General features: G+C 28.3%; 1 protein-coding gene across 3 annotated transcripts in view; it reads left to right on the top strand.

Annotated features, from left to right (window-relative positions):
- Positions 1 to 1,007: 1,007 nt before the first annotated feature.
- LOC106685549 (uncharacterized) overlaps positions 1,008 to 15,354 on the top strand; it is a 79,690-nt gene continuing 65,343 nt past the window's right edge. For 2 of the 3 annotated variants that reach the window (XM_014428300.3, XM_014428295.3), the window contains exons 1-3: positions 1,008 to 1,266; positions 1,343 to 1,406; positions 1,550 to 1,607. In XM_014428300.3, coding sequence (XP_014283786.1) covers positions 1,149 to 1,266; positions 1,343 to 1,406; positions 1,550 to 1,607 — 240 coding nt within the window. In that variant the 5' untranslated portion in view covers positions 1,008 to 1,148. Of the gene's footprint in view, positions 1,267 to 1,342; positions 1,407 to 1,549; positions 1,608 to 4,693; positions 4,809 to 15,354 lie in introns of those variants that run through there. The other variant, XM_014428297.3, reaches the window with a different exon arrangement.

Here is a 15,354-nt window from a genome sequence, read left to right as displayed (position 1 = left end):
TTATTCTTCGAATCTAGATTCCTATAACATCAAAAGTGAGAATTTAAGAATAAGTTTCATTTTGTAGTAATTTTACTTTGGGACAATTGATCTGACAATGTATGTCTTTTAGTTCTGTACATCCCATGATGTCCAATATAAGAAAAAATAGGTAACCCAAGTGGATGGAGATCCATCAATATTAGAGAGAGGTAACTCTAATATTGTAGATCTGAGAGGAGTTGAATGTCATTTTTAGCACTTGGCATGACCATCTGAGATTTAATACTAAAAAAGTTCTATATTTTTATAGGTTTTAGTTATTGAGATAAAGTTAAAAACAAAAAAACAGAAGTTATATTTTCAGTGAGACTGAAGTAATGAACATCCTATTTCAAAATAAAAAATAATTTTCTAAAATAAGCAACTATCTAAATTTATGATATTGTAAAGATTTCCAGAATGAAAAAGATTCTTTGTTTCTATGTTTAGTTAAAATAATTAATTGAATGATGTAATGGCTTGATACATTTATAAGCACTTAGATCAATTTTATAAAAATTGTTTGGCCAAGATAATTCAATTTGTACGGCTGATTTCATGAAATTATCAGCTCTGGAAGACTTTAAAAAGAATTAAATACATTGAATTTTGTTATAATTGTTCAAATTACTTGGTGCTCTATTAATTTTAGTAAAAGTGAATAATTTAATTTGACCAAATTTTAATTCGTTGTTCGATATTGTCTCTCTGGCAAATAAGATGATTTAAAATAAATTGTAAAGAAAACTATTGTATATAAAATAAATATTTGCGTTTTATTTAATCGTACTGTATGCAGATATAACAATAAAACATTTCTCGTTTTTATTTTGTTGCGCGGTGAGAACAACACTGCTTACTGCAATGAACCTCGCTTGAAGTAAATAGTATACACAGTGAGGGGATAATTGGTTTCATGTTCGTCGTGTTTAAAGCTTCAAGTGTTAGTTGTTTATATAACAATTAAAGTGTAGCGTAGGGCTTGTTTGAAATAATTTACATATTGTATCATTGTTTTAAACTTACTAATGACGAATCATGTTTAATGACAGATAGCTATAATTATTGCTTTCTTTGACATTATTGTTGACAATTATTCTTTAAGAACTGTGTATGGGTTTTAAGTTATGACGTTACCAGTATCAAGTTATGAAGAGCTTTTGAACAGAGTGAGATCTATTACACATGAAACAAGACAGCTTCAGAGACAAATTGATGCTCCTTTACTTGATCATAATGAAAATGGTATTGTTATGATTGATTTTAATAAAAGGCATAAAGAAATAATGAGGCAGTTTAATTATATTAAATCTGGTTTCAGAACGACAGTTGAATACAGCCCATAGCGTAAATTCAGAATGGAGTTTTAAACCTAGGACGGAAAGGTATCAGAACATATCTATTAGAATATAATTTTCATTCAGTATTGATTCAGAGCAATAAATATTACTGGCATATCAATACTTTTTTTATATCTCATTTACTTTATGCAGCTTTTATAAGAACCTGTTTTCTCTTTTATATCCAGTTATTCCGCGCTGGATTCAAGTTTTACTTCATCACCGCCACCCAAAGCCCCCAACAAGGTAAGATTTAATTTTATATATCTTGACTCAATTAATTAATACTTGAAATGGCATTGTAAAACTCAGACTATTATATCATTGTGATTACACCAGTACTTCTTTGACTGAAAAAAAAAATTCTCTAGGTAACTGTCAAGAGTTGTTTAAATGTACCAATAAATATTTGGTATCTAAATTTATTTATTTTAAGTTATTGGATTTATGGAATTAAATGTTGACTGCTTGGTTTTTGCAACTTCTATTTACATTGACATACTCAAACTTATATTTTTGAACATAGTGTTAATAAAAAAGAACTATAGTTCTTCACTGTTATTATTTATGGTAAATTATTGGAATATACATCCATGTCATGACTCAGACTGGTTCAATAAGAAGGTTCCCTATTAGTCCTTACACTGGCTGACATTCATTATTCAAGGACAAAAGATTTGTTATTGGAATCATTATTTTTTAAGTTTTATTGACTGAACTGATAAGATGGTTTTAGTTGTTTAAACGATGAAAAATATTGCATATTGATTTTTATGTAATACTAAGTTCTAAGTATGAAAAAGTATTTGATAATAAAGAATCCATTTTATTTCAGATAATTAAAAGAAAATATTTTCCTTAGTTATAATTGAGTTTAATGAAAAGCAACCTTGTTTAATTCAGTATTATTATTTGTGACACAATATTTGTCCTGTTGATAATGGAACATAACACTGTTACTTATTTGACAGGTGTCCCGGGTTTGTTTCAATTTGGAGTTTGAGTCATATAATTGAGAAATAATGGGATATTTTATTCAACCTGATAACTATAATCTTGAGTTTTATGAAATAATTGTTAAAATCAATGTTTTTTTCAAAGAGTTATGTCATTATTTTATCAGCATAATTTAAATTTTCAATCCAATCATTGAAGATGTATAATTTATAACAATATGTTCATGCATTTAGCTTAAAAAAGAATAAGGTTCTAAATTTGACTTATAAATTTTTATCTTTATTTTTTATGAAGGCAAATCAATGCTATATATTTAGCTGTATTGGTTATTTTTGAGGACAGACCGTAATAACTGTCAATTATTATTTTTGTAAATAATAATAGTTTTTCTTTTCCATTTAGAGGGCTAAACCTTCTTAAACTAGCTGGATAGGTATACCATTTAATTTCTTAATTTTCTATATGCAATTAAACATTTTTTTCCTCTCTAAAGAAGTTAAGAACACCATGTACTTTCAATGTATTACAGTAATATTATTCCCATCTATATGTTTAAAAATTGTTTCACCCTTTTCAGTCAAGGGTATTTACAATCAGTTAAAGATTAGGGTTCAATATTTGAGATCTGTATTGTATTTTTCCTTTAGAGTTTATATTTTGAAGAGGACATCCTCAACTGAAATTCATGGTTAGAAATATATATGGAAGACTTTGTTAGCACATCCTGCCATGCTGTCATGTCCTCCTTTAACTATTGTTGTTTAATTATTCATGAAAAATATGCTAAATAGAAGCATCCATCCCCTATCAAAACATTTTGTAATCATACTTTCATTTTTCCTTTGTGATTTAATTATGTTTCATCATCTGATTCTTATTCCACTAACAGTACAGTAGTGTGAAAATATGACAATGTCTACTCTTCATTTTGGTCATAAAGTAGTTTTTAATAGATATGATACACATTGTGTTTTTGTGATAAGGAATTGCTAAATCTTTTCTGAAGATTTGTCTCACTGGTCATCATTTTTTTCAATAATAACTTTTTAACACATTCTGCGTGTTATTATTCTGGTATTTAAAATCAGCCTCTTTTTTTTTTAATTACATAAGAATTTGTAAAAAAAAAAAAAAAAGTCCGTCTTGAGTATATTTGTATTGTACTGACTAACAGCTTCATTTCTGATATGTGATATTATTTTTTTGAAATTTATTATGTTATATTGGCCGTGGATCAAACCTAAGGTCAGGAGATCATCCTGTGGCAAACCTAGCCCCTAAAAAGTAAATACTTTTAACTGAAGGAAAAAATCCGGTGATTGATTTGATTCTGACCAATTCACTTTCTAGCACATTCATTGGTCTAATAACTGAAAACAGTATCCTTACTAAGTGCTAAATCCAAGACCCTTAATGCGTTGTAGTGGTACAAAGTTTTTTATTTTTTATATTTTTGTAATAGGGCATTAAAGGATAATATGATTATAAAATTCTACAATGTATCATATTAAATATTTGCATAGAAAATTATTTTATGTATATAAAATAAATAAATTGAACTTCCGGCAATCTATGAATTGTGGAAAAACAATATTAGAGGTGTCTGATTCATAGGAAGCATTCTTGGAAGAAATAATTGTCAATTCTTTTTCCTGGGCCAGTTATTTTTTTTTTTGTTTGCTCTAAATTTATTAAAAATTACATTTAATGTTAACAAATCTTGAACTGCATTCAATTCTACAAATGGAGTAGAATGTATGGTTAAACTGCAATGCAACATCCAGTATCTTTAAATTGTCTCGCTGCAAATATTTTCAGAAATGTCTCTGTAGATTGGACCTAGGATGACAGCAACCATACCATGATAAATCATTCATCTATATTTTGTCTATTTAGAATGAATCTATTGCTTAGAAAATCGTTTTTGATCGATAAATCTTTAATATTTCATATTATATTTTGGTGTTAATAAACACCTTAAAAAAAAGTTCCTTTATATACTACAATTAGGGCAGGAAGGATTGGTTTATACTAGAGATTACCAACATATTCTAGCATGAGTAGGAAGTTTGTAATTTATTTCAATGGGTTATTCACTCCTAAATAATCCTTTAAATCAATTTGACTGTTGTATTGACATCATAATTCTATTGTCAATTTTATATATTATATCAGTTTCTTTGAAATTCCCAATATTTGTTGTCAGTTGGTAAATGGTGTTTGCTTTTTTTTTTTTTTTGCAAAGTATACCTATAATAAATAGAAATGAAGTTTATCTCTTTTGATAATTGCATGGAAGATAGTTGCTATGCCACTAGAGATAAGAACATGATATCTTCAAAAGTGTAACTGATCGCGACGCCTTCTCACCTTTTCTGTCTGCTAAAAATATTGACTAAAATTTCGTCTTATCGGTGTTTCAAATAACGTTTAGCTTTTACTAGGTCAGTACCAGTTAGGCATTAACCCGGAATCAAGCATAGGATGGAGGTAAAAACTTAAATTTTGTCTATGTTGAGTTTCATTATTTTTATTTCGGTAGATATTTCCTACATACTATTTCTTGTTGAAAAATAAATGCTGAGAGTGGAAGCTTATTTTTAAACGAAAAATTGAATAAATTACAAAATAAACTAGAATATTAGGAGATTCTAGGAAAATTTATACTTGACAGAACATTTCCTTTTGTACTAGTTTATCCCTGCGGAACTCTCGCATTAGAAATGTTTTCTTCTCTTTAATTCATTCGAAATATAAGCTCATGTCGTATAAGCAATGTAGTATCGAGAAAGTCGATTCAGCACAATCGGTAAAGCTGCACATTTTATAGTAACTGTATTAAACTGTAGTGACAGTTTACGTATTCCCTCATCGCCTCAGTTTTTCAGTCAAGATTCAGCTATTCATAAACTTATATTAACTCTCAAATGGGCTCGTGGGCACCTGATAGCAGTAGGAATCCCGTGGGTCTGAATAGTTCAGGATATGAAAATGGAAATCCGTTGAGCCGTAATCCTCACGTATTTACAAATGGACGGATTATAGTAAATACCTATCTATATACTTAATTTAAACTTTTTGGCTAGTCGAGTAAAATTATCTCGGAAATCTGTAAAAATATTTAATTGTTGCTGGTAGTAAGTTACTTAGTGAAGTTAATTTTTTTTAATAGCATTCATGTTAAAGGTTAGGCATGGGAAAGAACGAAATGACATTTGATAAGTATCTCTTAGGAAGTTAACCTTAGAATGATGTTTGACCCGTGCATGATTCTTTTGCTTATCTCATATATGATTCATTTTTAGGTTTTAAATCTCAGAGCCTGGATGTACTTTGGTATTGATGTCTGCATCAACATATCCAAAAGCTGTACCTCCTCGACCCGCTTTTCTCTGCCAAAGTTTATATACCTCTCCTTTATTTTTATTTTTTTTTTTTTTTTTAACTTTAATTGAAGTTACAGAAAGAATTTAATATTCAAAACTTCTCCAAGAAATCCCCGTCATTTGTTATCTCATTTGTCTGAATCCATCGCTCGTGAGGGTCGGAAAAGAAATATATATCACCGTAATATATGTATGTACGATATGTTTTTCATTTTTATCACAAAGTATTAGCATATATTCTCAGCATATAGGGATCTCAATACCGAAAACTCTTGATTACAGTACAAATATATTTAGCAAGTTTTGGAGTCAGCTTCTCGATATAGTTAATTTGTTAGTCATTCCTATCTCCACAGTCCTTGTTTAAGTCAGTGCCAGGTACATGTTGCCAAGAGCCTTCATATTCAGGGGTGAATGTGTCACGTTACAGAAATTCTTTACTGCATTAAGATGCATTTAATTCAATGTTTAAAAAATTATTTTTTCTTCTGGTAAAGTCTTTCGTGATAAATAAGCAAATTTGGAATAACGACGATAGAAAAGTTATTATTTATTACAGCTCTTAAATATTTTGGATTTAAGATAATTATAATGGTTAAAATTATATATTATGTACAAATATAGCGTATAAATATATCTGTAAGTCTGTAAAAAATGACAGTTTGCTTTAAATTTCACCGCAGAATTTGACCTTTCTCATTCTGGAGTCGAATTGACATCCGCTGTCCCGAATACACAATTTCCGGCATCCACGGCTTCCCAGATCGATTAAAAAATACTTCAATATTTTTTATTATAAGTTTATTATAATTTTTTATTTCTCAGCTTATACGTGGGAAATTATAATTTCGAAAAAAAAATTACATTTAATGCTTCTCCTTAATAATGCTATTTCTATGAATTTGAATTCTGTCACCCTTCATAATATATCTCCTTCAAATTCAATTGACTCTTCCGTCTTACTTAATCGGTTTTTTATATATTATGTCCTGAAATGAAATAATGTTTCTATATGTAATATGATCGTATCGGAAATGAGAAAATAAAGTTAATTTGCACAGCATTAAGATAGACCTTGGCTTGACTACGTTGTGTCTAATGATGTTTTTTAGATTTGAAATACATTTTAATGTCATCGGTCGAAAAATTTAGGAACTAGTAGTGTGAATTAGTTCTTTCTACTGATAAATTTTAGTGGGAAATAATAAGTTTGAAGCTCTGTTTCTCAAAATTATGTTTAGTGTAGTTAAAACCTTTTAAAACTTATGTCACTATATTTCATGTTTCGGCCATTTTCACTCTTGATTAGAATTTTTAATAAATTAAAGTTTTCAAACTTATAATAATTATAGCTAAAACAAAGAAGACTACATTCATATATTTTTCAATCCCATTCCCGTTAAAATAGGGTCGCGTGTTATTCCCAGCAATTTTTACGGTGACACTATGTATAAGTTAAAAAGTGAAAGCGTAACAACCTCGCTTCGACTGCAACGCCAACCAATAAATTTCTCGGGGAGCTCTCTCTGTGACGTTAGCAAGAGAACTTTATTTATTTATAAGTTTTATTTGAGGTTTATTTATTTATAAAATGGTTTTGAGTATTATTACGTATTCCGTTGTCACTTTCACTTTTAAGATAACCTAGAGTATGGTTATTAACTTGTAACTTGTCAGATACTCTTAAAAAATTAGTTCCATGAAAACTGGAAGTAAATGAGTCATTTCAGTTCGACCTGGAGAACATCTTTGGGAAAATTTCCTCTATATAGTTTTAATCTCTTATTAACAGAGAAAAAAAAATTTCGGCTATTATAAAAATAATCACAAAAAAAATAAATAAATAATTGTCAAAAAAATCAGTTTCTGGAAAGTCCTAAAAAAAATTATCTTGAATTGTCTTCTGATTGAATTCAGTCTGTATTAAAAGTATTTGTAATTTTAAAAATACGGAAAGTATAATTTATCAATATTGAAAAAATATGTCTTTGTATTTGAAATAAATACATATCTAGACTATTACATTTTCGCATGGGTTACCAAAAGTAGTGAGTAGAATTAGATAAAATTTTTGCTAGAACATGTATACTCTAATTCCTAACTTGAAGCGAAGTCAAACAAGCCTCTTTTGAAATATGTTGTGGTGTGTCTAACAATTAAAACTATAAATTTTTACATGTTACAAATAATTAGATTTTTGTATATTATCTTAGTAAAATATGATTTTAAAACTAGCTATATTAATCAAAGACGCTCAATAATTATGTAGTTAATAGTTAAAAAATGAAAATTATAAGAATCGCTTCACAAACTGTTATTAATTTAATCAAATATTATTCTATAAATAACAAGCATAAGAATACACTAGAGCCTCGTTTAACCGCCTGTTCGGGTTAATCGGTGTAAAATAAATAAAGTTGATAGGTAAACTTAGTGACTGCTTTTAAAAACATTGAAATTGGTCGTGCATGATACGAAAATTTTATTTTTAATTATTTTAAATTGTTTTCATATGTTGATGTATACTTACGTACGTATGTGTACATTAAGTATTGTTTATGTATACTTTGTATTGAATTTTAATTTATAATATTATAAATTAATAGTTAGTATATAACTTAAAATGGATTTTTTCACTACGGATTAACCGGCTCTCTCGCTTAAACGTTTGTTTCAGTCCATCTTGGATGAATGACCGGGATTCTACTGTAATATATATTTATATTCTTGTGTTTTGTTTCCCACTGTCATATTAAACCTTGGATAAATAAGACATTGTCAAGAACAGGAAATGTTGTAATCTTAGTAATCATCTCTATTGTTTAATTTATTGATCTTTGTGTTTCACTTTATCTACTATTATTGGAACAAATTTTTGTAAAGTTATTAGTTATATAACTTCTCCTTAATTCGAATATATTAATTCGATTGAAGTCCTTGTGGTTTTTTATTTCTGTGGTAAGGATTAAACAGTTTAACTACGGAATAGAGTTTCATCTAAGTGGTTTGCAACCTGACGAAATCTCAGATTTCGCAACTTGACATTCAAGTACGATGGTTTCGTTTGGTAAACCAAGGTTTCGGTCTAGTGGAGATTGTTATAGTTGTCCTATGATATTTTTTAAAATATATATTTATGAAATTATTCTATAAATTCTGTAATTTAATGTTTCTACTCTAATGTCTTTTCTACAAGAGAAACTACTATTCCTACGAAGATAAAGGTCATAAACTACTTTATAGTACATTAATCAAGCTTTTATTTGAGTGCTGATAGAAATCTTTACGTCACATAGTTCCTAAGATATAGATTGCTCTAAATAAATTCACTAACTACCAATCTTACAGTACATTTTTATGAAGTGTTGCTTTTTAAAAAGCTATTTCTCGAGAACTAGGGCTCATATTTTAGCAAATTTGCTCTGCTTTAAATGACGTTATCTTAGGTTTTCTGGTGTTGTTGGTAGTTTTAAAGATATAGAGCTCCGAATGAAAAAAATAATTTTTGTTTACGTTTTGAAATAGCCGCCATTTTTTATTTCCCCTACCTATACTTGTCAGACTCATCAATTTTGATTAATAATTATACATAGTTTTCATTAAAGTAATTAAAAATTGGGATGAAATAACTGCCTTTTTTCTCCTCTTGCGCTTGTACTATTAGCACATGACATGGTTCACATATCAGTATAATTTTAATGAATTTTATTTATCTGTATTTTATGTATTATCCGATTATTCACCAAAATGTCAACTGTAATGAACATTCCCATTAATTTTTGTTTATTTAAATACGATTATGTAATTTTTTTTTAGACCGATTTTCTTAAATCGTACGTAGAGACCGGAATTTTGTGCAGTAAAAAACCCAAAATCTTGCAGCGAAAACCCAAAATGTGTATTGAAAACAAAAATCCTGCAATAATCAACTTTATTGTTCAATTTTTAATATTAATGTATGAAAAGCTTACTTAATGTTGCTTGAATTAAATTAAATTCGATAAATATTCTCTACATTTATGCAAATATACATTAACAATTAAAGTTTTCCGACATTTTGTCCATACTTAAAAATTTATGAGGAAAACAGTTGTGCTACTTGATTTGAATGAGAAACTTTAAACAGTTAGATAGATTCACTTTTATTCAAGTTTAAAATTACTACTAAATAAGTGTGATAGAAGAATGAAGAATTAAAGGCGAAGAGGAAATCTAACGTAAAACAATAACAAGCTTATTCTTGAGAGACTTTTCCTCTCATTGTTACCCAAAGCCACTGGTTAACTATTCCAAGAGCTTGTTCATTGTGTTAACTTTTTCTTTTTTTATTAAACTTACCATCTTCTAATAAAAAAAAAGAAATAAATAAATAAATATTCGCATACGTAATAGGAGAATGTTAAAGCAAGCATTAAATGAAATTTAGTAAAAACGTGAAATTTTGCCCAAAATGAATAAAATTTGCAATTTTGTGCAATATAAAATTAGTGTGTTATTTGGATGTTTTTTCCGTGATTCAAATTTCTGTCGAGGTTTAGCAGAATTCGGAACAGGAATACTAAAGATGCAATAACACGAAAATCCTGCCTCTAATCATAAGTAACGCTGCGTTAAATTTTATTTAAGTTTTACCGGAGTGTTTGTGACTCCAATTAAATGTTTATACGAATACATTTATAGCAGTTTATAGCTATTATTTTTATTAGTACTTTTCTCACCCTTTATAAAATGATACTTGTATATTTGACTGGTAATTATACGTTTACGCTTTCTTTTGCTGTTGATTTTTAGGGAATTTAACAAAAATATTCTTAATGAGGTGTAAATAGTTAAACGTAGATTAATAACTGGAGAAGTTGTTCGGGGGAGGGGATGAGGTGCTGTCAGCAAAAAAACACAAATAAACAAAAAAATTTTTAATCATGAGAGATAGTTGACCGTGGATGACTTATACGAGAAGATGGTTGAGGGGGTGCGGTCAAAATAAAACTCAAATAAGTTGAAATAACTTATATAAGTAAATTTAATCGTGTCAACGTTTCGGCCAGAATTTCTGGCCTTCCTCAGGGCTAAGAACAGAACAAGATAATCAATGAATATAGAAAATATAAAAAGAATGACATAAAGTAAATAATTATACTGAATGGAATTAATAAAATAAATTGATGAAAGTTGTGGAAAATAAAATGTATACATAGGTAATTGAATAAGTAGGTAAAATGACATAATTAAGGAAATAAAATAAAAACAAAGTTATATAATGCAAAGGAATATGACTATATTAGTTTATTAATAATTTAAAAATTAAAATTATGGAAACAAAAATAAAATTGAGAGAAAGAAAATATGTTTAACAAATGAAATATGTTACCATAATAATAATAAACATATAATAATAATAAGTTACATTTTCTTCCGCATCTTTCACTATGTTTATTTCGTTATTTACTTGCTTGAACACAGCCTGTTATTTAATCTTGATATAATTTATTTTGTATAATTCTTACCTCTATAATATTAAATTATGAAGAAGATGGTCAGGGATGGGGTTACAAGAAAACAAGAATAGTTAACAACTATTTATTTGCCGATATTTCGCCCTACTACTAAAAAAACAACAAAAAATATTTTGACATAATACGATAAATACAAAAGGTAAATTAAGGCCATAACTTTTGTATTATTTTTGTATTTACCTTTTGTATTTTTTTAGCCATGATGAAGGTCTACAAAGTGGAGTGAAACGTCGGATTTTTGTTTTTTTGTGACCCCATCCCTGACCATCTTCTTTATAATTTAAATTAATACGATTAATTATTTATATATACTCTATAATGTTATATTACATGTTCTGTTATTACCTATATCTACATAATTTATTGTTTGAGTGCTACCAATGGGTAGTTTCTCTACACGCTTGTACCATAACATTATGATATTATTTCAAATTTACTTAATTCGTTTTGTCATATTGTATTAGAACTATGACCATGTTTCTCAATGGCGTGACTCTTACTCATGTTGTTATTTTCCAATACATTATAAGATCGTGTAGGCCGAGCTTGCTGGGAAGGTCGTGAGGTTGTTCCCCCTGTGGGTTATTTGCATTTTGACGTCACACTATTATACATCGTCGTGTATTCTTTTCGCTCTTTATGGTCCGCCTATATGACACTAGCTTTATCTTTTGTTCCTTCTGGAACCGTGGATAACCTCATGGCTTCATGTTTCTTGGTACCGTTAGTACAGTCAAAAACTACCGCATCCTATCTATCCGGATTCTTCGATGGTCTTCCGGATGGAAAATCCGCTAGGAGCTCATATGCATTTAACATTTAACATGAGTTTAATAGGGCTGCTCACAATCCTATACTTATAAAATTTAATATGGTAAAACATTTTACATTTAACACGTTATGAATATCCCTTATATGTATACGTGTTGTCTGTAATGTGAAACATAAGATGGATGTAAAACATGCTTCTTTTATTAGGCTTGTGTTAAATTTTAAAGTGATAGAGAAAAAAATATTTTGGAGAACATATATTGACAGAAAAAATATTTTTAATAATAGAGTCTTCATAATTGCCTTGTCGGTTCGATTTTTCCTTTGTGCATGATTCGAGGTTCAAACTCTGCCAAATCCCAATAATCTCCTTTTATCAAATTTATTGTTTTATTATCAATTATTGTAATTATACAAAACACCTATATGTATGGGTTATAATAGCATGAAAAGCTAATTGGTGACAAATTCATTTAGAGATGTGTCCTTTCATATTGACAAACGTTTCCTTTGCTTACTCGTTAGGAGATCATTTTATTTTCACATTTTTACTTAAATATGTTTTAATGAATAAAATTATCAATAAAATTGAATATAAAGTAAGCAATGGTGAGTTGTTTATTAAAAAAGAAACTTATTTGCATTAGATTTGTCCGTAGTAGTTCTTACTTTGGTTTATTAACTCGTGTTTTTTAATACATAAACTTTTTTTGAAGTAATGAATTGCGTTTTATTAATTTTGGGGTCATAAATTTATATACTAAAAGTTTAAGCATTGTTTTCTAGATCTTTATGGTTGTAATTAATTATAATTTTAGATATGAGTGGAATATGAAACATGAGAATTTGAAAAAATTTAATTTTTTTTTTCCTATTTTAAATACAATTAAATTTCTGAAAACTAGTCTAATTTAAAGTTGCCTATTATTGCCTTTGCCTATTATCACTCATCAATAAGTCACTCATGTCCTGAGTCACAAAGTTGACTTTAATGAATGTTGCTCATCGTGATAGAACGAAATAAATCCTTCGTCTACTAGATTCAAAAGTTCCATTTAAGGATTTAAAAAGGAATGCCTTGAAAATGACATTGATCAAACCTTGGTCTGGTTTCTCCAAAGGTCGCGGAACTACCGTTCGTTCGTGTTGGGCCGAACAAGATGAACCCGGCGATTGGCCAATGTACTAGATTGCTAAATTGTATGATGACACCTTGTTATAGGAATTTATAGACAATGCACGCACGGAACTCTTCTGTTATCGTATGAATATGTTTCGTGTGGCTCAGTTTTACTTATTTGCCTAAATTAGAGAAAGTATTTAAATCATTCAAAATAAATATTTAAGTTAGCTTAGAGGAATTTAGACTCATTCCTGAACAGACAATTTTTTTTATTTCCATTTTTCGATTCCATTCATTTTTTTTTTACTTTAAAAGGCGATTCGAAACTTATGGAGAACTAAAGAGGTATTAAATAATAATATTTATTTTATTTATAAACCTATTTTTAAAAAAAAAATATTATTGTTGTATTATGTCTAGTTTTTTATTTGTATTAATCTTGTCTCAATATTTTTCCAACTATTCTGTTCATAAATACATCCACTTCATATTTCATATTATGGTACCGTTTTTCCACGTGGCATCTAACTACCGAGAAAAGTCGAATAGAAATAAGGAATTATGAAAAACAAAAACAAAAAAAATACGTGAAAACTGCCGCAAAAATGAAATATTTTTAGTATTGTTATAGATTCCTAAAAAAAAAAATTTTGATTTTTCAATGCATTTATTTTTTAAATGTTGCTTTTTAAAAGCCATATTTGGGGAAATATTGAACGTAAATAGCTCTATTTCATATTATGGTACCGTTTTTCCACGTCGCATCTAACTACCGAGAAAAGTCAAATAGAAATAAGGTATTCCGAAAAAAAAAAAAAAAAAAATTTTGTAATGTAGTCTCGTCCGAAAGATACATAGAGAATAGCAATGTAAAGATACGTTGCTAAATTGGGCACTTACGTATTATACAGTCAGAATAGCTTAAACACTGGAAAGAAAAAAAGGCATTTATTTCACCCCAATTTTTTATTACTTTAATGAAAAATATGTATCATTACTAGTCAAAATTAACTAGTCTGCCAGGTACTGGGAATAAAAAATGGCGGTTGTTTCAAAACGTTAAAAAAAAAAATTGTTTTCATTGGAGCTCGAAAATTATTTAAAGTAAATTATCTAAGATATGAGCCTTAATAGACATAACGTTCAATAGTTCCCCAAATATGGCTTTTTAAAAAGCAACATTTCATAAAGAAAGCACTGAAAAATCAGTAGTTAGTGAATTTATTTTGAGAAATCATATATATCAAAAAATATGTGACGTAAAGATATCTAATAGCACTCAAATTAAAGCTATTTTAATGTACTATAAAGTAGTTAATGAGGTTTATCTTCCTAGGAGCAGTTATTTACATGATATTCAACAAAATAAATTCAGAAAATGTTGATTTCTAGTTCTTTAGACTAAAATGTCTGCCAGAACTCAGACTATAGGTAGTTAAATGTAATGTAAAGTATTTCATGACGTTTCTCTTCGTATGGGTAGTTTTTGGTATTGGTAGATGAATATGAATTTTGTTGGAACAACTATAAGTCAATTTATTTTGTTGAATATCATAAAAAAAGTACTAATTTATAGTGCATTAAACTAGCTTTAATTTGAATGCTAATAGACATTTGTATGTCGAAGTGTTTTTGAGATATAGATTCCTAAAATTTTATTTTACGAAAAACCATAAGATGTATATATGTCTGCCAGCACTCAGATTATAGATAGTTAAATGTAATATAAAGTATTTCATGACGTTTCTCTTCGTATGGGTAGTTTTTGGTATTGGTAGATGAATATGAATTTTGCACTTGAAATTTTGTAGGAACAACTATAAGTCAGTTTATTTCTCGAATATCATAAAAACTACTAATTTATAGTGCATTAACCTAGCTTTAATTTGAATGCTAATAGACATTTGTATGTCGAAGTGTTTTTGAGATATAGATTCCTAAAATTTTATTTTACGAAAAACCATAAGACGTATATATGTCTGCCAGCACTCAGATTATAGGTAGTTAAATGTAATATAAAGTATTTCATGACGTTTCTCTTCGTATGGCTAGTTTTTGGTATTGGTAGATGAATATGAATTTTGTTGGAACAACTATAAGTCAATTAATTTTGTCGAATATCATAAAAATAATACTAGTTTATAGTGCATTAAACTAGCTTTAATTTGTATGCTAATAGACATTTGTTGATTCTTTTGTTTGTATATATTTTAAGAGAGTTTTTTTTTTTTTTTTTTTTT

This window comes from Halyomorpha halys, unplaced genomic scaffold (assembly GCF_000696795.3).
Source record: "Halyomorpha halys isolate HHAL.00 unplaced genomic scaffold, Hhal_1.1 Scaffold710.1, whole genome shotgun sequence".
NCBI classification, from domain to species: Eukaryota; Metazoa; Arthropoda; class Insecta; order Hemiptera; family Pentatomidae; genus Halyomorpha; species Halyomorpha halys.
This window is presented reverse-complemented; position numbering and strand designations above follow the sequence as displayed.